Source organism: Aspergillus japonicus, assembly GCF_003184785.1.
Source record: "Aspergillus japonicus CBS 114.51 unplaced genomic scaffold BO86scaffold_2, whole genome shotgun sequence".
NCBI classification, from domain to species: domain Eukaryota; kingdom Fungi; phylum Ascomycota; class Eurotiomycetes; order Eurotiales; family Aspergillaceae; genus Aspergillus; species Aspergillus japonicus.
In genome coordinates this window covers 296,758-323,802 of record NW_020291639.1, presented here as the reverse complement: position 1 = coordinate 323,802, position 27,045 = coordinate 296,758, and the positions used below count along the sequence as shown (strand labels likewise).

The following is a 27,045-nucleotide window of genomic DNA, read 5'->3' as shown; positions in this document are numbered from 1 at the left end:
GAACCCACCCAACTACCGTGCGGAACGGGTCACACATACAGCAGAAAAAAAAAAAAAAAAAAAAAAAGAAAAAGGCCGCCTCGGTCCCTGCCCCTTAACCCCATAAATACTCCCAACCTGGCTCTTTAGCTCCGTCAAACCCACCATACCCCCAAACTCACATCCAAACCAACCTCACCCCCAATCCCCACGCCCCTTACCCCACAACCCCCCAGAAAAGGCTCAATAGACCTTATAAGCCTTGACCCGCCGCGGCGGCTGCACGCGATGGCTGCCCTTCCCCTCCCGGAACACGCGATTCCGGCAGTCCTTGTCGCTGAACAGCTCGAAGGTGTCGGCGAAGGTGCTCTCGCTGAAGGACGCGCGGTTGACCTGGCGGTTGTGCACGGGGAGGTCGTAGGCCTTGCAGCCGGAGTTGAGGCGGCCGGAACTCGTGATGTGGCCGCCGTCGGTGAAGTAGATGGTCAGCGACCAGGCTGTTGCCTGGAGGGCGAGGAGGGGGAGGATCAGGACTCCTGGAAGGAGGTGCATTGTTTCAGTGGGGAATCTCTGGAGGAGTTGGAAGGGTTTGAATGTGTGATAGTGGCTCAGCTTGTGAGAGATTGTCTTGGTGAAGAGAAGGGTTTCGAGATAATTGCTTATTCTGGGGGAATTGGAGGATGAGCGAGGGGCTGGTGCTCGTTATAGGGTGGGGTGGCTCGTTGGGCTTATATACTGCTCTCGGTTCTCGGGTCGGAGAATAAACGGTTGTGTTGTTACACTTGCGCAGGAGGTAAGAAAGTACATTGTACTTGACTGCAGTTGCTGTGTTAGGAGAGAAGGTTTTAGGGCTCGTATACTTCTGGTTCTAATCGGGTTGGCGTGGGACTGGCCTGATGGGGAAATTGATGCGGTTGGATTGATTGATGGTACATCGGAGTTACTTCAAATGCTTCAAAATGAACGCTACAGTAAGATTGCCTACTATCTATGTTAATATCCACTGGAATGACGGAACTTGGTACTGCGCGCCAGATCGGGAGTCTCCGCACGTTGGTTCCTGCATCTATTGTACGGTCTATGTCAAGTATTGGCCTGGAGTAGATGAGATTGACACACCCCAGCAAAAGGCGAACGGATTGTCATTTTGATCCCAATGTCGATGCCGGTTGTACTGATGTTTCAGGTTACGTACACAGCTTCAGGCATGCTGACGAAGTTGATCGGTGCCCCCAATCAACTCCGGCTAGATTGTTACATCGCTGTCATACGAATTACTCACTAGAGATCTGGAAGCAACGTCGATTGCGGGGTGAGAAGAACCGTATACAAGCCAAGGAGCGGAGGGACAAGGCAGATGATGCTCCGATGAACATAGGAATGTCTCCCACCTTGTGCTCCAAGAGATCCTGAAACACCTCATCGATCTATTTCCTCCGTACCGGAACAGCATGTGGGAGTCGGATGCAACCCGGGCCCGTCTCCTCGAGAGCAAACTCCATTCCTGGGCTCGAGAAGATTCCCTTTACAGAAGAGGTTGAGTTTCTTCTTCCGCAGTGAAGCACTGTGCATCGGGCCCTGGGGTTTCTTTACAGGAACTGCTTGAACCAGAGAGACTCGTGACTACGGCCGAGGTCAGACAAAGGTCATCCGAACTGTAAGATGTTGCATGTTCACTGTAAAATGTCTGACACGCACTAACTTAAATTCCGATGACTATTGATTTAAGGCTCAACCAACATACTATAATGCTTTGACCAAAGGGTGAAACCAAGAGTTCATATACAGTATTCTGTAAGAGAAAGCCTAATGATAGTGTGCCTAGCGTCAATAAAACATTAGAGCCTTGATTGTGGAACTAACTTTGATATGTGAGGGCCAGGGTGCGGGCTGTTGCTTCGAACAAGCGCTCTTTTGCCTCGCATTGTTGCAACCTGCCATTCCAGGTATGTGGACTATCAAATCCAACAGCTGTGGGGATCAACAAGCGAAGAACTCACAGCATTTCTCCGGCCTTGACACCCCTGACAGCGATCGACTTGCATTACTGACCAAGCGTCTGAAGGGCAAGACACCGTGAGATGTAGAAGAACAAGGGTAGAAGAACTACATACCAGGAGCTAGAGAGAACATCTGTGATGGCGAATCCCAGCAATCTGGATTAAGTCCCCTGATATCAAGTCCACCAAGAATTATCTCCCGCTTTGAAAGCAAGAACTCCCTCATGAAGGACTTTTCGCCCAAACTCCCATAGAATAGACCAGGCTCCAAGTCCAGAACCCCGGAAAGCTCCCCTCACCACCATCAAGGAGGAATCTTCCCGCTCAACTCCTGCTCAGCAAGGGTCCCGCGACGAAGGAGATCATGAATCGCTATACCCAGCCCTACATCAGCACGTCCACCTCAAACACACGCACCCACAAACAGAACATACCTTCCGGCGGCGCCCCAACCGGCTCACAAGCCGTGACCTTGCGATAGAGAATCGGCGTCTCGGGGATTTCCACCTATCCAACCAGTCTCAGCTCATAGCCCTGGCCCCAACAACATCTCTCCACTATCCAAGGGGGGGATAACATACCCCACCCTCCGCGAAATCCGCATACAGCAACTCGGCCTTATTCTGGATATTCTCCAGCTGCGCGCGCAGGTCCCGCGCCTGCGCCGCGATCCCGAACAGCGAGAGCCGGTAGCGCTTGAGCAGCAGCGAGCGTACGCTGTACCACTTGACGGCGGTGGCGGGGACGGTCAGATTGTAGCGCAGCAAGGTCGCAATAAACTCCATGTGCACGTAGGCCAGCAGCAGGCCGTGCTCGACGCACCGCTGCGACTGCCGCGAGGCGTTGATCAGCTTGCCGTCCGACTCGGCGCGCGCGGCGTACTCCTTCAGGGTGGCGCGGAGGCGCGCGCGGTCGAGCCGGTTGGCGTGCAGGTTGGTCGCGATGGTGGTGATGATGGCCGCGAGGCTGGTGAGGAGGTCGACGGCGTTGCGGCTGGTGGGGGAGGAGGTCATTCTTGCTTTGGTATCAGGGTGGTGAGGCTGTGGATGGGGTGGGTTTGATATGATACATAGGGGTGGAGGTGGTGGATGCGTTCGTGGTTTCGATGCGCGCGCTGGTTATATGGAGCTCCGACCTGAGGGTGCACATGATTGATTGCATGACGACACGAGAGGTCAGGGAACCAAGGGTTTTGTGGCTGCAAGGCCAGAGATGGTATCCTTGTTTGGTGTCATGTGATGGGAATACGATCTTCTTTTCATTGTTGCGGAAGGTTAACTTAACTGAGTCTATTTTGGGAGCCAATGGGGGTGGTTCGGTTGCGCTGACGTCCCGTATGCCGAACAATAGCGCTCTATGAATATTGATACGACAATAGACACGGTATGATACAGATCAAAATCAGTTTTTATTTGTCGCAAAGCGCGCAAAGAAAAAAAAAAAAAAGAAAAGAACAGAAAAAGAAAAAGAGGAACGCGGGGTAGCGTACTTATAAAATGAGAGAAAAATGAACAAAAAAGATGTGCATCATCCGTGAATCGAACACGGGCCTCATCGATGGCAACGATGAATTCTACCACTAGACCAATGATGCTAGGCGATCCGACCACTGGGTAATCCAGTCGAGTCGATGGGAAGCTCACTCCCATCAGCCATTATAACCCCAAACCACGGTTCGAATGAGACAGCTAACGCGTCGCACGCCAATAGCAGACAGCTGATATAGTGTACTGTGCCTAGTTGCAAAGCGATCCTCGACTGGGTGAAGATCTTCGACGTTCAGCGGCTACTTATCAGTTCTTTCATCATCGAAGATCATTTCGATAAACATTTCAGCTTTAGCAGTTGTTTGCCAGGTGTTGAGGATTTCCCTACAGTGACTATTATCAATTATTCCTGGGCTCTACAATCTGCATCCACTAATCTTTCTAAAAATGTGACGCCGGACAACATCCAGCGGTACTCGCTTCTACGAGCTCGGGTTTATCGCCGCGACTGCTCGCGCAATTGCGCCCATCGCCAGCTATCGTCACCTTCCCACGCCGCGACTCAAGACGTTGTAGTTGTGATATATCGATATATCCGATCAGAAGGCAATCAATCAATGAACCATTTGTGGTCCGAACCAAGGAAATCTATTGCGGCTGATGCAAGTCATGACAGAGAAAGAATATTATACACAGATGATAGAAAGTATGCGAAACGAGAGAAATAATGAGGCGAACGAGATTGGCGATTCACCCGTCTTCCCGGCCGTTGAGACTGGGCAGAATAAGACATTATGTAAGAAGGAACTCCCCCGATAAATCACTCTGAGGGATGGCTGGTATGTGTCGGATGCAGGGGCTGGCGAGAAAGGGACGATGTATGTACTGTACGTATGTATGGTCGGATTCGTGATCGGTGGTTCACAGCCGTTGGCCGGGGCCGTCGTCAGGGGCGCAGCAGGAATCGAGACAGCTGCAGCAGCGACAGCAGAAGCAGCATCTAACATGAAGGTTGGGGGTTAGTGATACAGTAGGCGATGTCGGCCGGGTTAGGGCTGGCTGGCGACTTACCCGTCCTCAGCACTGTCACCACCGCGGAGTCGCAAGTCCATCCCTTCGCCGAGAATCTGCCATCACCCAGATAGATTAGTGTCCTGCGCAACATATTTTTCACCCTCTGCATGACCAATGCAAACATACCGGTTGATCGGTGACAATCTCGTCTGTGGTGGGAGCGACCGGGCTCTTGGGTTGGATCATGGTCAAGGTAACGGGATCCCAGCTGGTCTCCTGCACAACCTCGGCTTCCGCAGGGCGGAACCAGCTCAAAACTCCCTCGAACATCATCGTGTCAGTGCGTCGGATCCGAAAGAAAAAGGAAGCTTGAAAAGCCCAAAAAAACTTTGATTCAGCGATGACAAAAACACCTCAATGGCAGCAAAACGAGAGACTGGAGGTGAAATCAAGCGAGTGAAATGGAGATACGAGGGAGGAAGAACGAATGTGAGTTGAAGGGAAAAAAAGAAATGGGAGCAGGGGTGGACGAGCAGTAACTAGCTAGATCGACGCTATTCAACCACTAAGACGGATTTTGCGGTGTCCGCTCGTGGGCTGGAGCCCCGGCGGATGCCTTGAATGGAGGTAGTATAATTAGCACAATTTCCCTTCGCGTTAGTTCCTGGTCCTCTTTCGTCCTCCTCCCTCCTGGATAGCCTGGATAGGAGCTTCATGGACGGTTTGTTGGGTAGTTTGGCCTTTCCGGGCGAAAGCCGCGCCAGTCCGACGGGTGCAATTGTCCGCGCGACAACGCCTGGGGCTGATAGGCCCGCTCCGTCGTACGTAACGGGCGGAGTCTCTGCTTCGTGGCTCTTTCTCTATCTCCTCCCGCTGGTCGTGCCGGGTTACGTGGACTGCATGCCCGTGAAGGGCCCGGGGGGTTGTTGGTGGCAGGGCCGGGGGTGGCTCGGTGGTGATAGTGGGGGTGAAGGCAGGCTTGTTAGGTTACTGCCGGAGTTGCGACCAGCGCTTCTGAATTGAATCGCGCTGGGAGGAAACCGCACGCTAACAAGGGAATGACGCTACTGAAATCCAGTTTCATTGGATCGGTGGAATCCGAGTGAAGGGGGAAGGGGAGTTGTTCCTTGGACGAACACCAGGATCATCTGGAACTCCTGCACGGAACATCCTAGAGATGATCCTTTCTCAGCCACGGAATAGCCAACCGACAGATGTCAGACGGGAAGGACAAGGTTGGTGGCAGAGAAGCCAAATCGAAAAAAGGAAGGGGGGTTAAATTGGCCACAAAAGTGCCGGGTTCCCCTGGCCAGGGGAGCCACCCGAAAGCGATAAGTCGACCGATCAGACGAAGCTATCCGCTTTGCTCCCCACTTGAGGGCCCCCACTCCGTCCAACCAATTCCTTGTTTGGGACGCGTTGCCTATCCACCCTCAGTTCTCGATTCGTCGTGGCCGGTCAGCTTTTCATTACATCTCTCTGTCTGCACTTACCACGCGAGTGAACATGGCGCATGAATCTTCAAGCTGGTAGACTTATTTGCAGTAGCTCCATGGCCCTTCTAAAACCAAGGCGAGAGCCCTAACTTGTGGTTCATCCCGTAGTCAACTGGCCGGTCAACTTGCCGATGACTAGGTTTCCACTGTGAAAGCCAAGGAATCAACTCAAGTCTCAATGATCATCAGATTGAGACTTGACCATGGGCTGACCAGGCCAAGTACCAGCCTCAAACTCGCGGGGTAGCAACCCACGGATCGACTGGCCTGCCGCTGTTTGTCAAGTCAAGCTTTTCAGACACCTGCTAACGATTGAATGATGCCTAAATGAACCCACTTTCGGCCTTGTCTGTTGCGCCATTAGGTGAAACGGCCGCAGGCTACCGGGTTCGCACATATCTTTAAAACACGCTTGCGCAGCCTGTCGCACTAACAGAAGGATGGTCCTTTCTAACTACTTTGACTACGGTCGTCTGATTGTTGCGAAAAGAATTCTTATTCTAGTTCCGTTTGGCTGTGCTACCCGTGAGCACTCACTGCATCCGCCGCTGTGCCAAGCAGCATACTGCCAATATTATTTCCTCCCCTGATGCGATCGTCGATCTCATTGACCCCAGAAACAAAATGCATACCATCCAGAGGATTCTCGTTCCTCACAAGTCGGTGATTGTATTCTAATCTGGATTGCGACCCTTTTTCAAATTTGCTACCTCAAAGATGTTCCAATTACTGCAGCTTGGGGTGCTGGCGCAGAGACCACTTCATTAGGCTGGAGGTATGCAGGAAGTGCAGATCGCAGGAAGCAAGGGCCCCAAGCGCTGAGGCTTGAGGTTTGCAGAAGTTCAATCCGACACCGCTGCTGAACCTGCCCTACGCTCTTGATTTTATACTCTGGGACGTCCTCGCTGGAAATAACCCTGTTAGCCAAATGATAGGTAATCTACCGTTTGGTCAGGAGACTACACTACAAATGCATGCTTACTTGGTGTTGTTATCTACGCAGATTGATACTTACAGATTGACACATACAGATTGATATAAAATAATGCACGCTGCATATTTTTCACTCTTAAAGGGAGAGGCTTGATTTGGCAGTAATTGAAAATTGAAGAGCTGCCCTGAGCTTATGTCTATCCAGGTTATGGTGCTAGCTTGTACTCCAAGCATGGTTAAAAATGCATGTTTTGCAGCCTCTTGACCGTCGCTTTATCTAGTGTTCGGCGCACTCCTCAACGTGGCTGGTATACGGTCCTCGGCTGCGTAGACTTGTGTGAATATGCAACTTGCAGCAGTGGGCACTTGACTGGGAGGAGTCTAAGGCAGGTAGCTTCAATGCCTCCAGCCTGATGAATGGTTCTTCAAAGATCACACCAAGTCACTGCACTCTATCAAACTGTACTGGTGCAGTGCAGTCACGGGACGGACGGTGCAACATGGTAGTTCCTTATTGGGATGCCTCCTCGGGCAGATCTTCCTTTATCGGATGCGGACCAAGTCACGTGCTTACCTTTTTTCAAACATAACCAATCATGAGCCAGCTCACCAGGGCCGACCTTCAGGGGAATTTCCCGAAGCAGAAATTCAGCCCTTGGCCTCGCGCAAATCATGCCAATCAACTTCCTCTTCCAGCCCCCGGTTCTCGCCTCTATCCCCAAACAAGCCATGCGGATGTTTCAAACTGGCTCACCATGACCTCAAACTGGACCCAAACTGGAGCCTTTTCCATGGAACCGACTTGCCGCGCCGCCACAGCGGGTTTTGTGCGCCAAGCGGCACGAGCAGTCAAATGAAGACTCCAGTTCCCTCCTCTTCCCCGTCGCCATGCCTGGGTCATTTCGAACGTGGTGTCAGACCTCTCATTTCCCCAGCTCCCAGTCAACAGCCAAGCCAGGATGAGACATCTCAAGGAGGAGTATGAGCTGGGGTACCACAAAGTGGACGAACCCGGGGAGGCGAACCCCATGCGGAAACGGCCTTTGTCAACCATGCTGTTGCAGCCCCGGGCGGTTGGCCCATGGGGAGCTGGCTGGGTCTTTGAGATTGTGAGCTGTGTCATCGCGGTGGGCGCTCTGGTAGCTATCGTCGTCGTCCTGCACACGTACGACGGCCAACCCATGCCGGATTGGCCGTACGGCATCACCCTCAACGCATTGGTGTCGCTACTCGTGACGGTCATGAAAGCGGCCATGGTCTACCCAATTACTGAGGGGTTGTCGCAGCTCAAATGGTCGTGGTTCAACCGACAAAACAAGCTCAACGACTTGGCAGTGCTGGACGCTGCCAGTCGTGGTGCCGTCAACGCGGTCTTCGTCTTGTTCCGCTTCCTCCCACGGTAAGCCCCGTCACAATCCCAGACAAAATCAAGCTAATCCATGCACAGCCACCTGGTGACGGTGGGATGCTTCATCCTCGTGGTAGCGGCGGCAATCGCCCCCTTCGTGCAGCAGGTCATCAGCATCACCTCGCAGCCCATCCACTCGCCGGGCCAGTCGTCGATCCGGGTGTGCAACACGAGCTCGTATGTGGACTACGGCGAAGGGGCAGGGCCCGGCATGAACAAAGTGCCGCTCGCCACGGCGGGGGCCATCTACACAGGGCTGTTCCAAAGCACCGCAATAAACGGCCAAGCCCTAACCATGACCTGCCCGACAGGCAATTGCACCTTTGCCCCGTACCAATCCCTCGGGCTGTGCCAGCGATGCGCCAACATCACCGACGAGCTAACCCTGACCACCGCCAACCCGACCAGCACCATGAGCACTTACCACTACAACCTGACCAACGGGTTCAGTTTCTCCACCTCCTGGGGCGGGATCTACCTGATGAACGCGACGACGGGCTTAGACCTGGTGAAGCTCGACGCCTCCGCCCTTCCTCCGCTGATCCTCAACTTCACCGCCATCAGCGCCGCAGGCTACGGCGTGCCGCCCACCATCAGCGCCACCGAATGCGCCCTCTACTTCTGCGTGAAAACCTACTCCGCCTCGGTGCAGGAGGGTGTCTTCAACGAAACCCTGGTCTCGACCGCCACCACCTCCAACTCGTCCACCGCCGCCTCGGACGTAACGACCGATGTGACCCTCTTCCCCGATCGCTGCACCTCCAACCAGACTGCCGACTGCACCTACAGCGTCAGCTGGCTCAGCCGCCTCGCCCTGTCCAACTCCCTCACCCCACTCCTGACGGGCAGCGGCTCGCTCTTCATCAGCAACCGCCCCAGCTGGACCTCCGACACCATCCAAGCCCTGTACGGGGTGCAGGGCAACTACACGGACGTCTTGGGGGTATTTACTTCCCTCGCGACGGCGCTGACGACACACGCGCGCACGGAGGTCTGCGCCGCGACGGTGAACGGCACCACGTGGACGGTCGACTCGTTTGTGCACGTGCAGTGGCCGTGGCTGACGCTGCCGATCGCGTTGGTGGCCATGACGCTGGGGTTCCTGGTGGCGACGGTGGTGCGCACCCGCAACCAATATATCTGGAAGTCCTCGCCGCTGGCGCTGCTGTTCTCGGACGTGAGTCTGGAGGCGCCGCATCAGATGCGCCGGAGTCCGGACTTGAGTGCGATGGTGGCGGCGTCGCGGAGTTTGGAGGTGTTGTTGGAGACGACGGAGGGGGGGTCGCGGTTGCGGGCTGTTGCGCGATAGCGTGTCTTGGTTTGAAGAAATAATAATGTTTAATGTATCACGTGGAATGAATTTGGTTCGTGTTTTAGGATCGGGGGAGGTTGTCTGGCAGGGGTCAAGGGATAGGAAGACAGACACCCTTGCATCAAGACAACCCCGCAACTGCTGCTGCAGTGAAACCCTACTTACTCAGCGTCCTGACGCATGCTGCAGTCACTTTACCAGGGTCGGACTATAAATAGACCTCGCTAGGTTTATTGTTGCCGAGGGTCCTTGCATGGGCGCGAATCAGGGTTCTTGTGTCTATCCGACCCCTGTTGCGCGGAGGATTCACCCCGCAGGATAGATTAATCGACCCGTGCCGAACCTTCTTCCTCAGCCATAGACAGTCACGATCGGCTCGCCTGCCGACCTGATAAGCAAACCGCGATAGCTTAGCTGCTCCTAGCTGCAACCGACATGGCACGGTGGTATCGAGCTGCTGCAGCTCGCAGCGTGCGGGGACGCGTCTGCCATGGCCATGCCAACCAGGACTCCAGCATATAACCCGGTGCAGCACCCACCATCAGCCCCTTGATCCCCCCTCACCATCCACCACCCACCACACCCCGCAAAATGCGTCCCCAAGCCCTAACCCAGCTCCTCCTCACCCTGCTCACCATCACCACCTCCCACACAACCGCCACAACCAACAACCCCAGCACCCTCCCCACCCCACCGATGGGCTTCAACAACTGGTCGCGCTTCATGTGCGACCTCAACGAAACCCTCTTCGTCACCACCGCAGCCGCCATGCAAACCACCGGCCTGCAAGCCGCAGGGTACACGCGCCTCAACCTCGACGACTGCTGGATGGAAACCGCCCGCCTCCCCAACAGCACCCTAACCTGGAACACGACCAAATTCCCGCGAGGGATCCCCTGGCTCGCCACGCACCTGCGCTCCCTCAACTTCTCCCTCGGCATCTACCAAGACGCCGGCAACGCCACCTGCGGCGGCTACCCAGGCTCCTACGGACACGAAGCCCTGGACGCCGCCACGTTTGCCGCCTGGGGAATCGACTACCTCAAACTGGACGGATGCAACGTCTTCCCCGCTGCGAACCGCACCCTCGAGCAGGAATACCGGGCTCGCTACGCGAACTGGCACACCATCCTGACCACCCAAGCCGCCGCACAATCCCGCAAACCCCTGATCTTCTCCGAGTCGGCGCCGGCGTATTTCGCGGGCACCGGGAATAACACCGAGTGGTACCGGGTCATGGACTGGGTCCCGCGGTACGGCGAGCTGGCGCGCCACTCGACGGATATCCTGGTGTATGCCGGCGCCGGCAGCGCGTGGGACAGTATTCTGAATAACTACGACTATAACGTGCTGCTGGCCCGGTATCAGCGCCCGGGGTACTTCAATGATCCCGATTTCTTGATCCCCGATCATCCGGGCCTGACGCTGACCGAAAAGAAGAGCCATTTTGCATTGTGGGCTGTTATGGGCGCCCCGTTGATTGTTAGTGCCTTTATTCCGGGGTTGGAGGGGGAGGTGCTTGAGGTGTTGCGGAATGAGCGGTTGATTGCCGTGGATCAGGATGGGTTGGGGCTGCAGGCGACGCTGGCGGTTAGGGGGGTCGGGGAGGGGGTGGATGTGCTGACTAGGTCGTTGGGAGATGGGGGGAGGGTCGTTGCGGTGCTGAATCGCGGGAATGAGACCGTGGATCTGGGGGTGAGCGTGGAGAGGTTGGGGTTGCAGCCGGGCTGTGTGTATGAGGCGGAGGAGCTGTGGGATGGCGGGGTGGTGAGGGTGGAGGGGAGGTTGGTGGTGCAGGGGTTGCAGGCGCATGCGACGGGGGTCTGGCGGGTTAGGGTTCCGGCGAGCTGTGAGGTGGTCCCCACGGGCATCGTGTTTAATACCGCGTCCGGGCGGTGTTTGACGGCTGGGGAGGGGGAGAAAGTCGGGTTTGAGACGTGTGAGGCCCTGGATGCGCAGGTCTGGCAGGTTACTGCGCAAGGTTCATTGCGGCCGCTGTCGAGTACGGCGCTGTGCTTGACGGCTGCGTCGAGGGAGGTGGGCTTGCAGGCTTGCAAGGGAGGTGTGGACCAGAAGTGGGAGTATGCCATCTCCGGGAATCTGAGGAATGCGAAGACCGGCGAGTGTCTGACGGAGGGAGACGCCCTGGTGGGCGCTTGTTTACTGGAGGCGGATACTCAGGTCTTTGGGTTGCCGAGTGGTGTTGCTCTGGTGTGATTGTTGAAACTTGCATATATAAAGTATTATCATCAGGATGGTGCAGTGAAAAGAAGCGGAGAAAAGGAGGTCGTCAGTTAGTACATACAACTTCCTTGTTCAGATACAACACCCTGTACAGTACCTTCATGGTGGTTAGTGGGTTAGTTGCCTCATTCACTCTTGAACCAAGCTTCTTCCCACTTATGATATGCCATATGTACTATTATCTCATCCTGGCTCGCAATCGACAAGGTTGTGAGTAGTTTACCAAGGTGGAGATTCTACCTTTAAGCACGTGGTAAGATATTCATGGATTTTTGGGCTGACACTTGTCGATATTAGCGCTTCTCCCAATCCTCTGCCCCATGGCCCGATTCAATTTTCTGTTAAGAACAAATTATGCCATTCTCGTTGATTGCAAGACGTACAGTGAGGCCAATTACTCTCCCCCTTCGAGAGCCTTATCTAACCTCGACCTATCGCCCCCCACCATCCACAACGCGAATGCCTCAGGATCGCGCGTCCGTGGTCGAGGCATTTTGTGGCCTGCTATCTCTAGTAGACGGGCTAAATAATGTGATCCGATGCACAAAGAGCGGTTCACAGTCAGAAAAAAGACTTATCTGCGGCTTCTGGGCTCGTGGACTCTATTGAAACCGCCGCAATTGCTGGTGGAACCGAGGATTCACCTGGTGACGAAGGCGTGACTGGCTTTTCTGGAAGTAGCCACACATGCATGGTGATAACCCAACCTGGTTCATTCAGAGTTTCCCAATCTTGAGGTAGAATTATATGCTCATTAGGACCTACCAAGTCGTAACGCCGTGCCGCAACGCGAGAGGCTAGTTCGTCCATGGATAAAAAGGTTTGTTTTATGAGACTTTCCATGCCCTGAACCGATTTGAATTAGCAAAGGACATCCGGATGGGATGGGCATTTCATATTTCGCATGTACGACATGCGTCGAATGGAGACGAAAGGCTCCTTCCTACTGCATCCCTGAATTTAACACTCGACTTCTTGCGGGGTGGGATGACTGAAGCCTCGTTTCCCGCGGCTTCTTGCGAGCGGGTGGCGCTGGCTTTCATGGTTTCTGAACCCGCATCCTTTGCTACTGGTCGTCGGCGCTTTGGATCTATTGCCTCTCCCGCGAGTCTTTCAGCTCTGTATTCCATTCTCGACCTTTCAAAGCGAGCAATAGCCTCATCTTTAGAAGAATTGATGGAAGCCATATCTAGACTCGAAGGAGGTGATGATGAATATGAATGATCTGCTCGATCAGATGCATTCATTGTCTTGTCACAGTCAACTAGTTCATCTTTGCTTTCCATCAGCGCGTGTGTCGAAGAGGACGAATGACCTATGCCAGAAAACGGCTCAGACGGTGTAGGATGGGCCGATCGAGGATTCTTTGCTTGCCATAGAATGCTTCATATGGGATTCTCCCGGCCAAAGCCAGCACGGTGGGCAGGTGCCGTGGACTGTGAGACCATGAGATTACTAGAGAAAAAGCAGCGACAACTACTAGGTAGCCACGCTCATCTTTCCTTGCGTCGCCGTGAGTTCGTGCTCAACCAGTGTCAATCCAAGCGGATTGCCTGCTTCTTCCTCCAGTCCTCTTTCCCCGACAGCTTCTGGGCCTAGACCTGGCCAGAAACTGGTTTGAAGCAGTCACTCGTTCCTGCGCTGGTGCTGAGTGGTTAACCAGGAACGTGTCACCCGTCGCTCACCCGTTTCGCGCCCCACAAGTCCCTGTCAGAATGACCGGAATGTCTGTTCCTGCCGGTGGCCTTGTAACCGGGGAAAGGATTTTAGCGGTACTAGCCGTTTGGATGGAGTGGGCTACCTACCTGCGCCGGAACCTCTGTGCGTAATTCGACATGAGCGCCTTTCGACCAGACATGACTGCCTGATGTCATTCTATGCAGTTGACCGTGACTAATGAAACGGTGATCTCAGAAGCAAGTTGGGCTGCCGTCACCAGGAAACTTGTTGATGCACGTGGCCTAAGAGTGCCCTCCTTGGCAGTCACTCCGCTAACTCAAACAAGTTAACTACCTACAGCGGGGTTGCGTATCCCGAAGAGGTCAGGTACCCGAGAGGTGGAAGCATTCAGGCTTGGCTAAGTAAACCGGGCTCGTGGCCAGAGAGATCAGGTCATGTGAGTCTACTGACCGTTTTCTTCAGCCAGGTAGGTGATATATACTTCCTCCTAACACTGATCTAGTTTCCACTGGGTTCTGAGCTTCAAAGCTGCAGATCAGACATTTTGAGCGTTCATTGAAATCCCAAAGGCTTTTTGCCACCCTTGTTCTGCATACCTTGCCTACTGTGGTTCGCCTTATCTTTTCTTCTACTTTCCCCGATTTCTTTTTTTTCAGATTGACTCTCAACCAAATCACGTGGTCTGGGCACATGATTCGAGATTGACCCAGATGCAACTCTGTGCTCAACAAGACTCCGTCAGAATCTGATTGGCGGTCTCGTATTAAGCTATAGCAGCACCATTAAGGTGGATTCCAAGCGGGTCAAACACAGTCTATTCGGCTCCGCCGAAGCCCGAAGCCCGGGTGAGTCGGGGCTGTCGGGCAACTTGCACACTTTAGAAGTTTCACCCTAGGGGAGGAATCTGATTTTCGAGGTCCAAGAGAGAGAGACGAGGGAGACAGATTCATATTTGTTCAGACCTTGATGGGATGAGCTGGAGCGAGTATAGAAAGGGATGGTTGTTTGGCCTGTTTGCTGAGGGAATGGGGGATAAGACAGTGGGCCCGGGTCGGAACAACCACCTCCGAAGTACCCTGCATCCTGCGTCTCCACCCACCGCCCGGCTCACCGCTGAGAAAAGCCACTGAGGTTAGCCCTATCTGCCTCTTGTCAATGCTCCAGTTTGCAGGATCAACCGGTTTCCCACCTATCTTTAAGGATTTCCACGGACTAAAAGAGAGAGCATTTCATCTCTTCACCACCTAGACTCAGGGTCTCACCCACTTTTATCTCCATCCTGCCGGCTCCGGGGCTGCTCCGGGGCTGTGTCCCTGCTTCTGGATCCTGGTGATAAAAGGAGCGGGAGCGAAGGAAGAAGCTATCGTGGACCGTAACCCCGCTTAGGAAAAGTAAGCATCCTTTCCCCTCTAGAGAGTTTGGGCCTTTTTATGGAGCCCATCTGCCCGGCCTCGTATTCTGACGCAGTTTCAATCCCAGCATCCTCAGACCTGAAGAACCACCCTCATGCTGCTGGGCAACTGTTTGACCTCGAAACATGAAACGCGTGGAGCCTCACCACACCCACGTAGTATCCTATCTCTAGCCGCATGAGCCACGACCTTGGCACCGCCAAAAAAGCCAAAAAGCAGGCGGAGCGGCCCCCAGGCTAAAATCGTGGCTGATGGTCTATCCTTTACTTGGCATTATTATTAAACTCAACCCACCGGGTTCAGTGGGAGGACGAGGCTGACAACCTTACGGAGCAAGTCTGGGCACCGAATCCCGTAATCGTCCTGCCAATCACCGCCGGGCACGAAGGCTATGCCATGCGGGCCACGATTTTAGGGGTCACTGGGCTCGTGATCGTCATCCGTGTTAAATAAAGTCGGCCGCAGCGTTTTGCTGACAGTGGGGCTGACAGGACTGCTCTTTCTTTTCTGGTGGAATTGACCCTTTCCCACGCGGGCTGTCGCAAAACCCTTGTTGACATTTTTGCGACCGAAACACACCGAACCCTGCTGCACTGTTCTTCACACTTCTGCATCGACACCGCACCGATCACACCCACACTCACACTCTCACCCACCACCATGACCTCCTGCAAAAGCGGTTCCTCGCCGGACTGCAACTTCACCTGCCCCAACGGCGGCTCGTGGTTTGTCTGCGACACGGCGCCGTACTTTGTGGGCTGCTGTGCGTCGGACCCGTGCCACAACACCACCAGCCCGGCCTGCCCCAGCCTGTACGCCGCCTCGTTCAACGGCGCCATCTTCGACGAGATCCTCCCCAACCGCTGCCTCGACAACCCCAGCTCCGACTGGTATACATGCAATGGCACCTCCCCGAAATTCTTGGGATGTTGCAGTAGCAACCCCTGCGGCGACGGGTGCCCGGACGACGATCTCCTGCCCGCAGCCTGGAGCTCCTCCTCCGCCGGCCAGCTGAAGCTTTTCCAGGACAACGCCAGCGCGACAGCCACGGCGACGGCGTCCCCGACCTCCACACAAACCTCCTCCCCCGGAGATTCCTCAAGCCATCACTCCAGCCTGTCCGGCGGCGCGATCGCCGGCATCGCCATCGGGGCCGCCGCCCTCGTCGCCTTTATTGCATTTGCCATCTTCTTCCTCCGCCGTCGCCGTCGCCGGGAAGCCACCGCCGCCGAAGCCGAGCGCCAGCACATGTATCCCGGCGAGTATGGATACCACAGTCCGTTATCCTCGCCGTATCAAGGTTTGTCCCCACCCCCTCCCTCAGCATCACCCTGATCCGCTTCTTTTTGCAGCGCAGCAAACTAACCAGACCCAACAGACTCGCACATGAGCAGCCCCGATCCGGCCAGTAAATACCCCTCCGGCTCGACGGCGGGCTTCACCATGTCCCCGCCGGCCTCGCACATCGGCCCCGACGGCCGCCCCGTCTCCGAGATCTACTCCCGCGGCGAGGACCATCTCCGCCCGACCCACGGGCTGGGCCTGTCGGCCCCGACGAAGGTGCAGCCCATCCCCGAGTTGGACAGTACGCAGCCCCGCACGACGGAGGTGCATGAGTTGGATGGGTTGAATGCGCGGTAGGCTGGTTTTCGGAGCTGCGCGGTATCTGTGGTTTGATGCTCGGATACCGGGTTGATGAGGGCTAAGTGGGTGGGGGTTTAATGTCTTTATTTCTTCTGTGCGTGTGATGGCTCGGGACCCTTGATGATATACATGGCCCGACGAATGTAATATGAGTATGAGATCGTGGACTGTACATAATGTTGAAAAGTGCGAGATTATAGACGCAATATTTGTATATCTGTGGGTTCTCTGGACAGGACAGGGGTCGTCGTCGGTTAAGTAAGGGGCGCGGTGCGTGGAATGCTGACCCCCTCATTCTTGGGGAAGCGCGAGGGTTCGGGATTGCTCGGTTGGCGGAAGTGGGATTTCCGATCGTAGCATTGTTGTGTGTACGAATATGGATGATGTGGTCTTGGATATAAGGATCAGGGATCTGGTTCTGATTCATAACGTTTTGTGGTTTGCACGATGCAGGATCGATGCAAGCTTCTGGTCGGTCGGAGATGGAAGATGGAAAGGAATGGTTTTTGCTAAAGTGTCGGCAGGGAGAAAGAGGAAGATAAATGGGTCGAACTAGATACAATTCAAATTCAAATGCGGAGAGGTTATACATGACGAGTTGTGCTTGAACTTTGCAGCGCAGGTATCTGATATACATGTACAACCTCGATCCAGTAAGGTGGTCATGTGAACTACCCTGAACACAGAATGGCACGCAAGTGGGCTCAGTATACAATGTTCATACTGCGTGTAGAAAGAGATAGTAAGATGTATTTTACAAGATTAACCATACCACAGCGAACAACGTGCATTTTCCTTGACCAATGAGCAGAGAGATGCTATAGCTAAAATCTCGAGTTCAGTAGACTTCCGGTGCATTTGCTTGACAGAAGCAGTATAGAGGCCATCTACTGTAGGATAGCGGGGAAGTACTGTTGCATATACGGAACCTGAGTACTCGACGAGATATCGACCAAGAGTGTCCCCCGTCATCAGACCTGAGACCAGACCTCTCAGCCGCCTCTAACAAAAGGCAACAAGACATTCAACTTATACCGACAGCCTCAAGGGAGTTTTTCTTCTCATCGTCTAGCCACAGGAGAGTGTACTCATCACAGATAACAAGTGGTGCAATTCTCCATCGATCTCAATGGAATAGTGTGTTATACTCCGGTTCCAGCCCGGGTTAATGGCGTGCATCCGAGGTGTATAAAAGAACCATCTGCATTGCTCCCTTTCCCCCATCGAGACCGACAAACAACCCCTGTCTCGCATCTCACCGATAGAGCTAACCTTCACCAGAATCCGCACCAGACTCCACCGACCGCGACAATGTCCTCTCCCACTGACCCAGGACATCCCGAGCAGGACATGGACCCGCCTCACCCGGTCGAGCCCCCGAAGCGCAAGGCCCGCTGCCACATCTGCCGGAAAACCCGCCCCCGCGCGTGGTACCAGTGTCCGGCGTGCAGCCAGACCTACCACGAGAGCTGCGCCCGGACGCACAGCGACGCCTGTGCGGCCTGCGGAGTCGCGTGGCCCGTCCTGCGTCCGCGCGAGGAACAGCCCGTCCTGCAGGCCGGCAACGCCGCCTGCCAGATCTGCAAGCAACCGAACCCGCACCCATGTCGCCGGTGCGCGACGTGCCACAAGGCCTGCCACAGTGCCTGTGCCCAGGCGCTCGGCGCGGCCTGCCCGGCCTGCGGGACCGCGTGGCCGGTCCCTGCTGCTCCCGACAGCGTCAGCGCCAGCGGCCACTACGCCTACCGCGAAACCCCCGACGGGCGGTACGAGTGCACCTTCAAGGTGCAAGTGGAAGGCGAGGGCAATCGCCCCGCCCACCTCTTCCCCTGCGGCAAATCCTACCAGCACCTGACCATGCTGCGGGCCCACTACCGCCAGGCCCACGGGAGATCCCTGGACTGCTGCCAGTGCCCCCTGCGGGAACTGCTACTCCGGCATCGCGACCCTGCGCGCCCACCTGAATCACGCCCATGCTGCGGCCCTCTCACGCCTGCGCCCGTGTCCCACCTGCTCGGTGCACCGGGTGCCCGGGCGGCCGTGGTTGATGCATATGAATGAGCAGCATTTGCTGGGCCTGGCGGGTGCGGTCTGCACCCAATGTGGGCGGCTGGTCGGGTCCTGGAAGGCGATGAACAGGCATTTGGAGGATGTGCATGAGGGTTCTCCTGTGGATGTGGCTCTGAGTCCAGAGGTCAATATGTCTGTGGAGGGAGAGGAGGAGGAGAGTGAGAATCTATCCGTGGAGGAGGAGGAGGAGGTTTAGTTAGTTTGGCTTGGCTGTTGGGTAGAGCCCGACTAATTTTTACATCGCAATAAATACAACTTGGTACAATTGATCATGTGGAACCGATTCCTATTTTCATTCATCTGTACAATTTGAAGGGGCAAGCAAGGGGTTAGGGTTACGCATCGCGTGGGCTGCCGACGAACCTTGTAAATCCCTTAACCCTACTTGACTTTACATTCTTTCAACGGCCACTAGTGTGGCCTTCCTAAACTCATTGGCGGAAGAATCCTGCCTGGACCATTGGCCCACTTAGGATGCATTCTTTAAGGTTAAGCAGTAACGAACCCGTTGACTAGCAATGCAGCGTATAACAAGGGGCTACCCCTGCCAGGTGGGAAAAGAAAGTTTTATTATCCTCACAGCTAGCCTTGCGGATGAGTATCAGAATATATGCTTGAGATATTCAATTTTTCGCAGATATACTTCCGTTGGGTGGAATAATGACAGCGATGATGTACTGGATCTCGTTGCTGGCGGCGGCTTCGACAGCCCTAGCCAAGGCCACAACTACGACCTCGTTTGAGCTCTGCAATACTCAATACGCGTCCACGTCTTGCAGCACGGTCAGAACAGTCAACAGTGTTTCTACTGCCACAAGGTAGGCAACCATACCTAATGAACCTCTTGGAAAGTTCCGGGGGTTGAGCTTGAGCTAATTGCCTCCAGTGTTGCCGTCCTCACGACCACGTCAACCCCCACCGTGACTTCAACCGCCGCCGCGAAGACCATCACCTCGGTGGTGACGGATACTGTCTCTGCAACCACCATCCTCGACCAGAGCACAAGCACATTCTCCACCACCGTCACATCCACCATAATCCTAACGGTCCAAGACATCGTCACGGACACTGAAACCGTCACGAGTGACACGACAGTAATAACCCCTCGAAACAATTAGAGTCTTTCCAAGCCTAACCATAAACAGGTCACCTCAACACCCACAACCACCGTGCCCGCCCCCGCCGGCTTCACGCCTGCCTCGGCACTGAGCCAATCCTCCGCCACCATCCAAGGGGTCAAGCAAACCGCCCTCGTCAAAGCCAACGCCGCATCCACCCCCCAGGCAATCACCATCCACGCGGCCCAATCCACCGCGGTCGTGGAAGCAGAACCCAGCTACGCCAGCGTCGTGACCTGCGTAGGCCTAGTCGAGGTGCTCTCCACCAGCACCGTGAACAAACCAGCCACGCAGACCCACACCGTGGTCGTCACCCCGTCCGCCAAAACAACTACATCAACCGCGCTCATCACCACAAGTAACCATCCTTGCCCTCCCTTCCCCTCAGTCCTCGAAAGAAAATACTGACAGAAAGAAGCAATAACCCTCGTTCCCGTTCCCGCCTCCACAACCATAACCTTCACCACCGACTTCCTCCAATCCACCGCCATTGTAACCACCACCACCTCCACAGAGGTAACCCCTCCCCCCTCCCTTCACCCCATACTTCCCACAGCCATAACCAATACTAAAACGACCAGACAACAACAAACACCGCAACGGTCCAAGCCCCCGCCCAAACCCAATACGCGGCCTGCGGCGCCGACAACCAGATCAGCACCGTCAACGGACGCAGCATCACCGAGGTGGTAGTCACGGGAAACTACGAGACCAGTTCGGCGTCAACGCCGTACGACTGCTGCGTTGCGTGTATCGATCATTCGACCCCGTGTGCCGGGTATCTTTCAGCGGAGGGAGCCGGATGCTACCTCCTGCTGCCGGGGGATGCGAACAACGCCACGTGTAGTCCGTCGAATCGGGATACGGCGGCTGTGGAGTTGGGAGATGGGGTCGGGGGGTTCACGGTTGGGAATTCGGGGTGTGGGTCGTTTGCGGTGCGGGAGATTTCTTAGTGTTGGTTTGTGTGTGAGGGAGGACTGGGTATGTTTGTTTAAATGGAGATAGATGACACTCTAGTCTGTGTAAATGCTAGTCGTATAGAGTGAGAATGGAGAGGCACCCTACCCAACATCGTGTCGGATCGCTAGATATTTGGGTATTCCGGCTGACTGGCATACCGTGCCCAAGGCATGAAGATCTTGCCCAGTCTCTCAGTGCTCATTCGGTGAGATTTGATCTCTTGTCCCCACACCGTTCTTCCATCCACGCCATAGATATCCACATCCGCTCCAGCGGCACGCAGAAGATCAACGATCGCAATTTGTCCCCGATCAGCCGCTCGGAAAGCCAGCGAAGCGCCAGCGCGGCGACGCCCTCCCAGCCCAGCAGCATGTGCACAATCGCCGCCTGGCTTAGGGTTGCGGACTCTACTACGGAGTACTGCAGGCAGTGGCGGTACTGTCTCTTGAGTATGCACTGTACTGTACTGTACCGTACCTAGTAGATGGGCCTGCAGAGTCGCTATCTAGATCTGGTGAGATCCCGTCATCTGCTGGACTGGTCAGCTCCGACGGTCAGGACCTAGCCCCCTGCTTGATCCGTGCTTGGGTCTGGAATAAGCGGTATTACACTACAGGTGGCGAAGATTGAAGACTGCTTATGGCTTAGGGCTTAGTAGCGTCGGCCGCCCGCCCGCCACCGCGGCCGCCGTCGGAGAGAGAGTACTGTATATAGCATACATAGACATGCCTGCACTGGGTCCAAGCCTATCCTCAGGAAAACATGCTGACCTTGCCTCTTTCTCCGCAGTCCCACTCCAGTATCCTCCCTGCGAATTGTGCAATCCGCTGCCCTCCGCATATCACATCATCAACCAGCCCGAATAGTGATATAAAGCCTGCTCGTCGCTGTTCCTGGCAACCTTCAACTAACCCATCCATTCAAAGACATTCAAAGACCCCGAACATCACTGCTCTGCGACACCTAGCACCCTTTGTCTCTGCATAGATTGCACAGTCTACAAATATGACACCAGCCCTCGACTCAAACACCCTCTTCCGCGTCGACGGCCTCGTCGCCGTAATCACCGGCGGCGGCAGCGGTGCGTTCCATGCCACCCTTCATCCTTTACAAGACCCCCACACTAACCACCGTGCCCCAAGGCCTCGGCCAAACCATGGCCCACGCCCTCGCCGCCAACGGCGCCCGCAGAGTCTACATCCTGGGCCGCCGCCAGGACGCCCTCACCACGACCGCCGCCGCGTATCCCGGGATCATCGTCCCGCACCCAACGGACGTGACCTCCAAGCCCGCCCTGCAGGCGGCGGTGGACCGCATCGCGTCCGAGACCGGCTACGTGAACCTGGTCGTGGCCAACGCCGGCACGATCGGCCCGGCCGTGCGCTTCGGCCCGACCGCCTCGCTGGCGGAACTGCGGCAGACGCTGTTCACCGACTTCTCCATGGAGGGGATGAACGATGCGTTGGGACTGAACATCACCGCGGCGTTCTTCACCATGACTGCATTCTTGGAGTTGCTGGATGCGGGGAACGCGCGTGCGTTGCAGGGCGGGTACGGCAAGCCCCTGCGGGAGGGCAGTGCTGTTCCCGCGATCCCGAGCCAGGTCATCTTCACGACCAGTATCTCGGCCTTCAGTCGGCATTGGACCTCGTCGCCGCCGTATTTGGCGAGTAAGGTGGCGGTCATGCAGATTGCGAAGCATGCGAGTACGCAGCTGGCGCGGTTTGGGGTTAGGGTTAATGCGCTGGCGCCGGGGAGTAGGTGTCTTTTTTACTATCCATCTTACACTTTTTTTTGATCTTGTTTTTTGATCCTGTTGTTTTCCTGGTGAGGTGTCATTTAGTCGGGGGTGAACTTGCGAGTATTGATGTGCTGTGTGCATTTGTTCTTTGTGCTGACCACGGACGACAGTTTATCCCTCCGAGTTGGCGGCGGGCTTGATCAACACCCGCACCCCCGAGGACGAGCCCTTCGAGGATCAGCGGTTCGTCCCGGCGCGACGGTTCGGTGGGGACGAGGAGATGGCCGGTGCAATCCTGTATCTGGCCAGTCGGGCGGGGAGTTATTCCAATGGGTCGATTCTGGTGACGGATGGAGGGAGGTTGTCGGTGATGCAGGCGACGTATTAGGGTTGTGCTGAGGGTACAGTGGGCTACGGCTGCGGAGGTAGATTGGTTTTCGATTGCCTTGCAATCAGTGCTACGGTGGTTGAGGATGTAACTGAGCCATTTTTCTGGACCATGAAGGATAGACTGCATCTATTCTCCACAATATTTGAAGGAAAAAACACTTAGGACTACATATCGGCTGATTCCGGCGCTCTACGCCACTGCAGACCGAGTCAAACGGCTGGACAGCCCCCGCCCCACCGACCTTCTAGTTTTCTTAGAGTAGTCCGCAGCTGTGCATCCGCCGTCGTCCCGCGAGCAACCACATCATGGAGATGCTTTAACGCCGCGCGGATAATATACATGCAGCTTGGAGGGAGATGGTCGATCTGACTTTCCGGCAGATGCTCCCGGGTGGCCGCAATGTCCACCACTATTTTGGTGATCGTGTCCAAAGCTAACTGAGAAACAGCCGACTGGGTGTCATCCGAGGAGGTTGCGGCGCACCGTGCGAGAAGATGAGTATGGAGAAGGAACAACGCACTACGTTGATTGTTAGCATAGCGACTGGATGACCAGGCAAAATGGGAGCGGAGGACGCACCGGATCGTCAGCGCAATCGCCACGCAGAACTCCCCCCACGACCCGCCTCCGTTCTGCTGCATGAGCATAGCGAGAAAAGACTGCAGTGCTCGGTCGCATTCGACAAGGTGACCTCGCTGGCGATCCGGATCCGCGAAGCATAACCCCCGCAGTACGTCCTCCAGCAGCCATGCGGCTTGCGCGGCGCGCCCGAAGCCGCCAATCTCAGGGGCGTCCAAGGCATGGACTGCAACACTGGACGCAAGTGCCACGGTCGGGCTGTCTTGATCGAGGGTGTGGGACTCAAGCGGAAGATGGACGTCCCCGGCTGGCATCACCGACGCCAGTGGTTGATTCAGTACGGCAAGTTCGCAAAGAAATGTTCTGTTGGGGTCAGGGTTGGACTTTCGGGTCAAGGATGAGGGGGCGTCACGCACCGCTCACATATTCGGATCCCCCACCATGTATTATTTTCCTCTTGCTCCTCGAGCCAGTCGGTGCGAGTGGTGCTTGTATCAGATACGCAGGGGGTGGACCGTATCCCCGCCGCATAGGCCATACGAGCGTAGGTACCGATGGTCACGAACGCCCGTTCCGGATATCCGAGGGCGTACTCGTAGACCGCTAGGAGCACGCCGGCCTGAATGAGATGGGTCGTGAGTGGAAGAAGGGCATGCGCTTGGGCCATCAGGGACTTGGTGGCGACGTAGAGTGTCATCTTTTCCGCAAGATGGTGGGGCCGCTGTGGGCTTAATTGTCCGAGCCGGTCCGTCGATTTGGTGAGAAGCCCCATGCATAGTAAGAGTAGGGCAAAGTCGGACTGCGGATCGGCCCCGAAGGACAGGAGACGACCATGGAACCTTCGTCGGGAGATGATGGGAACAAACGCGTGGATCCCTTGGAAATAGCGGACGCTGATTTCGTCCAGATACAATCCCGTTGATTCGAGGAGTCGTTGTGTCTCTGTGCAAAGTCTGGGCGCAGAGGTTGGAGTCTGCCCGTTGGCCGGCAGGTGGAGGCTGGACGCGAGGCTGGCGAAGAGGACAGGGGGTGAGACCTGTCTGGCAGTGCCAACTGAGCCAACGCCATAACTTCTCCGAACGCGACGTGGCGACTGGGCCAAGAAGGAGCGGCGCAGATTTACATCTGGTGTAGGCGGCGGAAGGTTAGGGCTGGTGTTCTGGTACCGACAGACCAGGTTTCGGCTATTGAACAGTGCACAGCGCGTCAGTCATTCATGCCTTTCGGATGTAGCAGGAGCGAAATCATACTGAGCGCAATAGCCACAGCACGGCAGTGACTTGTCGCATCGCTTCTTCCGAGCCTTACAGGTGGCACATACGCTGGCCGCCTTGGACATACTAGCTGCCACCATTTTCACTTGTAGTGAGTGTGATAAGTGATTTAGCAATGCTGGGTGTAGGGGGGCTACCGATCAAGGTCGGGTCACGGGATGGCGGCTTTCGCTGTCAGCGTCGGCCGCCGCTTATCCGAGTACAGTCTAGTTCGCACTCGGATTAGAAATCATACAAATGTTGCCTGGAGCAGAAACAGGTTTGATAATGCCGACCAAGCAACCGCCACTATATGTTCTGATATTGCGTGGTGAGTGGCCTGCGTGGAGTCTGTTCTCCAGACACTATGCCCACACAGGAGCGGGTTTCCACAGTGCAGCGTGGGGAAGATACTGCAGACGGCGATTCAATCCACCCAATCGCTACACAAACCGCAAGGTATTCTCATCAAAAAGGTATCATAGTAGAAGAGGAAAGATAAGAAGAAGGGGAAGGAGAAGGAGAAGGAGAAGCAGTCAGGGAAGCAGTCAAAGTTTGTTCTCGTGAACTCTATGCACTTGATAAGACCGCTCAAGCTCAATATTCAACACACCCTGACGCTGAGGTGGGATCCCCAGTAGTCATCGTCGTTCCTCTTATTCAGGCCAGAGATCTAAACATCCAAGGGTTTCTTTCTGACGGCTTGCTTTCGCCACCATGCATTTTCACACTATCCTAGCCGTAGCCTAGTAGAATGGGTATAACCGTTCCAGGCGCTGCAGAGTGTCCCTGGCCGCGGCCTTCCATTCTGTCTCTCGGAAATCATACGGCCAGCCGTACTGCTCCTGCCGGACTTTTTATCATCGGGTACTGCCCAAATCCGGATTAGCAAAAGGTCTCTTCATTAAGAAACAAGGCATGACACGAAGAATAGACGAGAGCTACATACCAATTTCCCATAATGGACATCATAGAAGCGGCCACGGCCCTCTTGACCCCCAGGGATAATCTCCAGGGATCTGAGCTTGTTCACATACTCCACCAGAAATGTCAGTGCATGATGGGAAGGGAGGCTTCGGAAGATAAAATTGCCGTCCTCATCTTCTAGTTCTAGTTCTTCCCAATCCGGTGCTCGGATTGTATCTAAAATTGTGAGCAGGTACTTTTGCTCCTGGATGCGGGATCCAAAGGAAAGCATAGCGCCGAGGAAGCTCAGCATGACACATACTTTCTTCTGTATCAAGGATATGTGAATCCCTTCATCATCCGCGCCAGCGAGAGCGATCTCGTGCGGGAGAAGGAAGTCTTTTCGCAGCTCGTCAAAGATCCGGCGACCGGGCTCGCGACCGTCTCGGATTTGACGGTCTTCAATGTACGTGAATGCTGTGGACCGCGGCAGAAAGGGGGTATTGGCCGCGATGCCGATGGAGACAGGATAGGGAAGTCGTCGCATCAAAGAGATCGCCCTAGGACTAAGGTTGAGCTCCTCACAGAGGGCTGCATTGATGGAATGGCCTTCGGGTGGGGGCCAGACAAGTTCCTCCATACCATCAGCGCGGTTGTTCATGTAGCCGAGTTGGACGTAGATGCGGTAGATATCGCTGACAAGGGCGACGACGGTGTCCTCGTTGTATGGAAGCCGCACGATGGGGTAGTCCTCTTCATTCTCCGTTTCCTCCGCCTCCGCCAGGTTTGGCTGCTCCGGCTGGCTTGATTTGTACGACGGGCAGTCAGGGGAGTGGAGTTCCTTGGAGATGTCGAAGACGCGAAGACGCAAAGACACAAAGACGGGCTCTTCCGTCTCCCTTTCTGTGTCGTGGTAATGCGTAGTGTAACGTTTATTTAGCGTACTATCTAGCGTGCGTGGGCTCATGTTTATGGGGGGGTAAGGGGTCTAGTCAATGGCCGAGGGACGGATTGAATCTCATTTACATTCATTACTGTTAATCGGCCGGCCCAGTAATTCAGGTAGAGTACAGTGCAGGACAGAACAATACAACACAGTGCAGAGACCAGATTACTCATTAAGATTCAAGGTGCACCGATTCATCCCACAGTGGTTATTCCATACTCCCCTACCTCGGATGCTTAGTAAAATTTATAACTAAATTCAAGCACACAGAATCAATCATTTCAGTAAGCACTAATCATCGGACTAGCCTCATTGAGCGTATAGCGACAGGGTCTTTGCAGGGTCTCGTGCGTATAGGGGTACACTATTTCGAGAATTGGCCAGACCATGCAATTTCAGTTCAGCCGCTTTCTACCAGGTGTGTCGTGGTGCAGAGCATGGCTGAATGTTGTACGCAAGCGCAGTCTTTAGG

At 55.1% G+C, this 27,045-nt stretch overlaps 11 protein-coding genes and 1 non-coding gene across 12 annotated transcripts; 6 read left to right on the top strand and 6 right to left on the bottom strand.

Annotated features, from left to right (window-relative positions):
• Nucleotides 1-222: 222 nt before the first annotated feature.
• On the bottom strand, nucleotides 223-531 carry BO86DRAFT_374817 (uncharacterized protein; the record flags this gene model as incomplete). The annotated part of the gene is made up of 1 exon (XM_025670452.1): nucleotides 223-531. The coding sequence occupies one exon, from the start codon at nucleotides 529-531 to the stop codon at nucleotides 223-225; it is 309 nt and encodes a 102-aa protein (XP_025532733.1).
• Nucleotides 532-1,931: 1,400 nt separating this feature from the next.
• BO86DRAFT_405766 (glyoxalase family protein) lies at nucleotides 1,932-3,029 on the bottom strand. The gene is made up of 3 exons (XM_025674125.1): nucleotides 2,561-3,029; nucleotides 2,414-2,486; nucleotides 1,932-2,351 (listed from the first exon to the last, which is right to left on the bottom strand). Exons 1-3 carry the CDS (start codon nucleotides 2,990-2,992, stop codon nucleotides 2,284-2,286), a joined length of 573 nt encoding a protein of 190 aa, XP_025532732.1. The 5' UTR covers nucleotides 2,993-3,029; the 3' UTR covers nucleotides 1,932-2,283.
• Nucleotides 3,030-3,502: 473 nt separating this feature from the next.
• Nucleotides 3,503-3,573, bottom strand: BO86DRAFT_t13. The gene has a single exon. It is a non-coding gene; the product is annotated as a tRNA-Gly (tRNA).
• An 814-nt stretch (nucleotides 3,574-4,387) lies between these two features.
• On the bottom strand, nucleotides 4,388-4,813 carry BO86DRAFT_394633 (uncharacterized protein; the record flags this gene model as incomplete). Its single annotated transcript, XM_025673232.1, has 3 exons — nucleotides 4,388-4,466; nucleotides 4,538-4,593; nucleotides 4,667-4,813. 3 exons carry the CDS (start codon nucleotides 4,811-4,813, stop codon nucleotides 4,388-4,390), a joined length of 282 nt encoding a protein of 93 aa, XP_025532731.1.
• Nucleotides 4,814-7,868: 3,055 nt separating this feature from the next.
• Nucleotides 7,869-9,630, top strand: BO86DRAFT_428633 (DUF3176 domain-containing protein; the record flags this gene model as incomplete). The annotated part of the gene is made up of 2 exons (XM_025675609.1): nucleotides 7,869-8,308; nucleotides 8,357-9,630. 2 exons carry the CDS (start codon nucleotides 7,869-7,871, stop codon nucleotides 9,624-9,626), a joined length of 1,710 nt encoding a protein of 569 aa, XP_025532730.1. The 3' UTR covers nucleotides 9,627-9,630.
• A 449-nt stretch (nucleotides 9,631-10,079) lies between these two features.
• aglA (putative alpha-galactosidase) lies at nucleotides 10,080-11,929 on the top strand. The gene has a single exon (XM_025675608.1). It carries the CDS (start codon nucleotides 10,221-10,223, stop codon nucleotides 11,844-11,846), a length of 1,626 nt encoding a protein of 541 aa, XP_025532729.1. The 5' UTR covers nucleotides 10,080-10,220; the 3' UTR covers nucleotides 11,847-11,929.
• A 3,382-nt stretch (nucleotides 11,930-15,311) lies between these two features.
• BO86DRAFT_452534 (uncharacterized protein) lies at nucleotides 15,312-16,782 on the top strand. Its single transcript, XM_025676931.1, has 2 exons — nucleotides 15,312-16,265; nucleotides 16,344-16,782. The coding sequence occupies exons 1-2, from the start codon at nucleotides 15,626-15,628 to the stop codon at nucleotides 16,604-16,606; spliced, it is 903 nt and encodes a 300-aa protein (XP_025532728.1). The 5' UTR covers nucleotides 15,312-15,625; the 3' UTR covers nucleotides 16,607-16,782.
• A 1,138-nt stretch (nucleotides 16,783-17,920) lies between these two features.
• On the top strand, nucleotides 17,921-18,670 carry BO86DRAFT_374812 (uncharacterized protein; the record flags this gene model as incomplete). The annotated part of the gene is made up of 1 exon (XM_025670451.1): nucleotides 17,921-18,670. One exon carries the CDS (start codon nucleotides 17,921-17,923, stop codon nucleotides 18,668-18,670), a length of 750 nt encoding a protein of 249 aa, XP_025532727.1.
• A 669-nt stretch (nucleotides 18,671-19,339) lies between these two features.
• BO86DRAFT_428628 (uncharacterized protein) lies at nucleotides 19,340-20,750 on the top strand (the record flags this gene model as incomplete). Its single annotated transcript, XM_025675607.1, has 5 exons — nucleotides 19,340-19,497; nucleotides 19,566-19,773; nucleotides 19,825-20,155; nucleotides 20,216-20,313; nucleotides 20,379-20,750. 5 exons carry the CDS (start codon nucleotides 19,340-19,342, stop codon nucleotides 20,748-20,750), a joined length of 1,167 nt encoding a protein of 388 aa, XP_025532726.1.
• A 1,012-nt stretch (nucleotides 20,751-21,762) lies between these two features.
• Nucleotides 21,763-22,886, top strand: BO86DRAFT_414879 (SDR family NAD(P)-dependent oxidoreductase; the record flags this gene model as incomplete). Its single annotated transcript, XM_025674876.1, has 3 exons — nucleotides 21,763-21,838; nucleotides 21,900-22,514; nucleotides 22,669-22,886. The coding sequence occupies 3 exons, from the start codon at nucleotides 21,763-21,765 to the stop codon at nucleotides 22,884-22,886; spliced, it is 909 nt and encodes a 302-aa protein (XP_025532725.1).
• A 212-nt stretch (nucleotides 22,887-23,098) lies between these two features.
• Nucleotides 23,099-24,822, bottom strand: BO86DRAFT_394626 (Zn(II)2Cys6 transcription factor; the record flags this gene model as incomplete). The annotated part of the gene is made up of 4 exons (XM_025673231.1): nucleotides 23,099-23,408; nucleotides 23,469-23,831; nucleotides 23,885-24,652; nucleotides 24,719-24,822. 4 exons carry the CDS (start codon nucleotides 24,820-24,822, stop codon nucleotides 23,099-23,101), a joined length of 1,545 nt encoding a protein of 514 aa, XP_025532724.1.
• A 645-nt stretch (nucleotides 24,823-25,467) lies between these two features.
• Nucleotides 25,468-26,594, bottom strand: BO86DRAFT_394625 (uncharacterized protein; the record flags this gene model as incomplete). Its single annotated transcript, XM_025673230.1, has 2 exons — nucleotides 25,468-25,566; nucleotides 25,671-26,594. The coding sequence occupies 2 exons, from the start codon at nucleotides 26,592-26,594 to the stop codon at nucleotides 25,468-25,470; spliced, it is 1,023 nt and encodes a 340-aa protein (XP_025532723.1).
• Nucleotides 26,595-27,045: the final 451 nt, after the last annotated feature.

Coding starts and splice junctions, on each gene's coding strand:
- BO86DRAFT_452534 (XM_025676931.1), top strand. CDS start 15,626: ATGACCTCCTGCAAAAGCGGTTCCTCGCCGGACTGCAACTTCACCTGC. Junction 16,266..16,343: donor GTTATCCTCGCCGTATCAAG/GTTTGTCCCCAC, acceptor CAGACCCAACAG/ACTCGCACATGAGCAGCCCC.
- BO86DRAFT_405766 (XM_025674125.1), bottom strand. CDS start 2,992: ATGACCTCCTCCCCCACCAGCCGCAACGCCGTCGACCTCCTCACCAGC. Junction 2,487..2,560: donor CGGATTTCGCGGAGGGTGGG/GTATGTTATCCC, acceptor CTGGTTGGATAG/GTGGAAATCCCCGAGACGCC. Junction 2,352..2,413: donor GGTTGGGGCGCCGCCGGAAG/GTATGTTCTGTT, acceptor GGCTGGGTATAG/CGATTCATGATCTCCTTCGT.
- aglA (XM_025675608.1), top strand. CDS start 10,221: ATGCGTCCCCAAGCCCTAACCCAGCTCCTCCTCACCCTGCTCACCATC.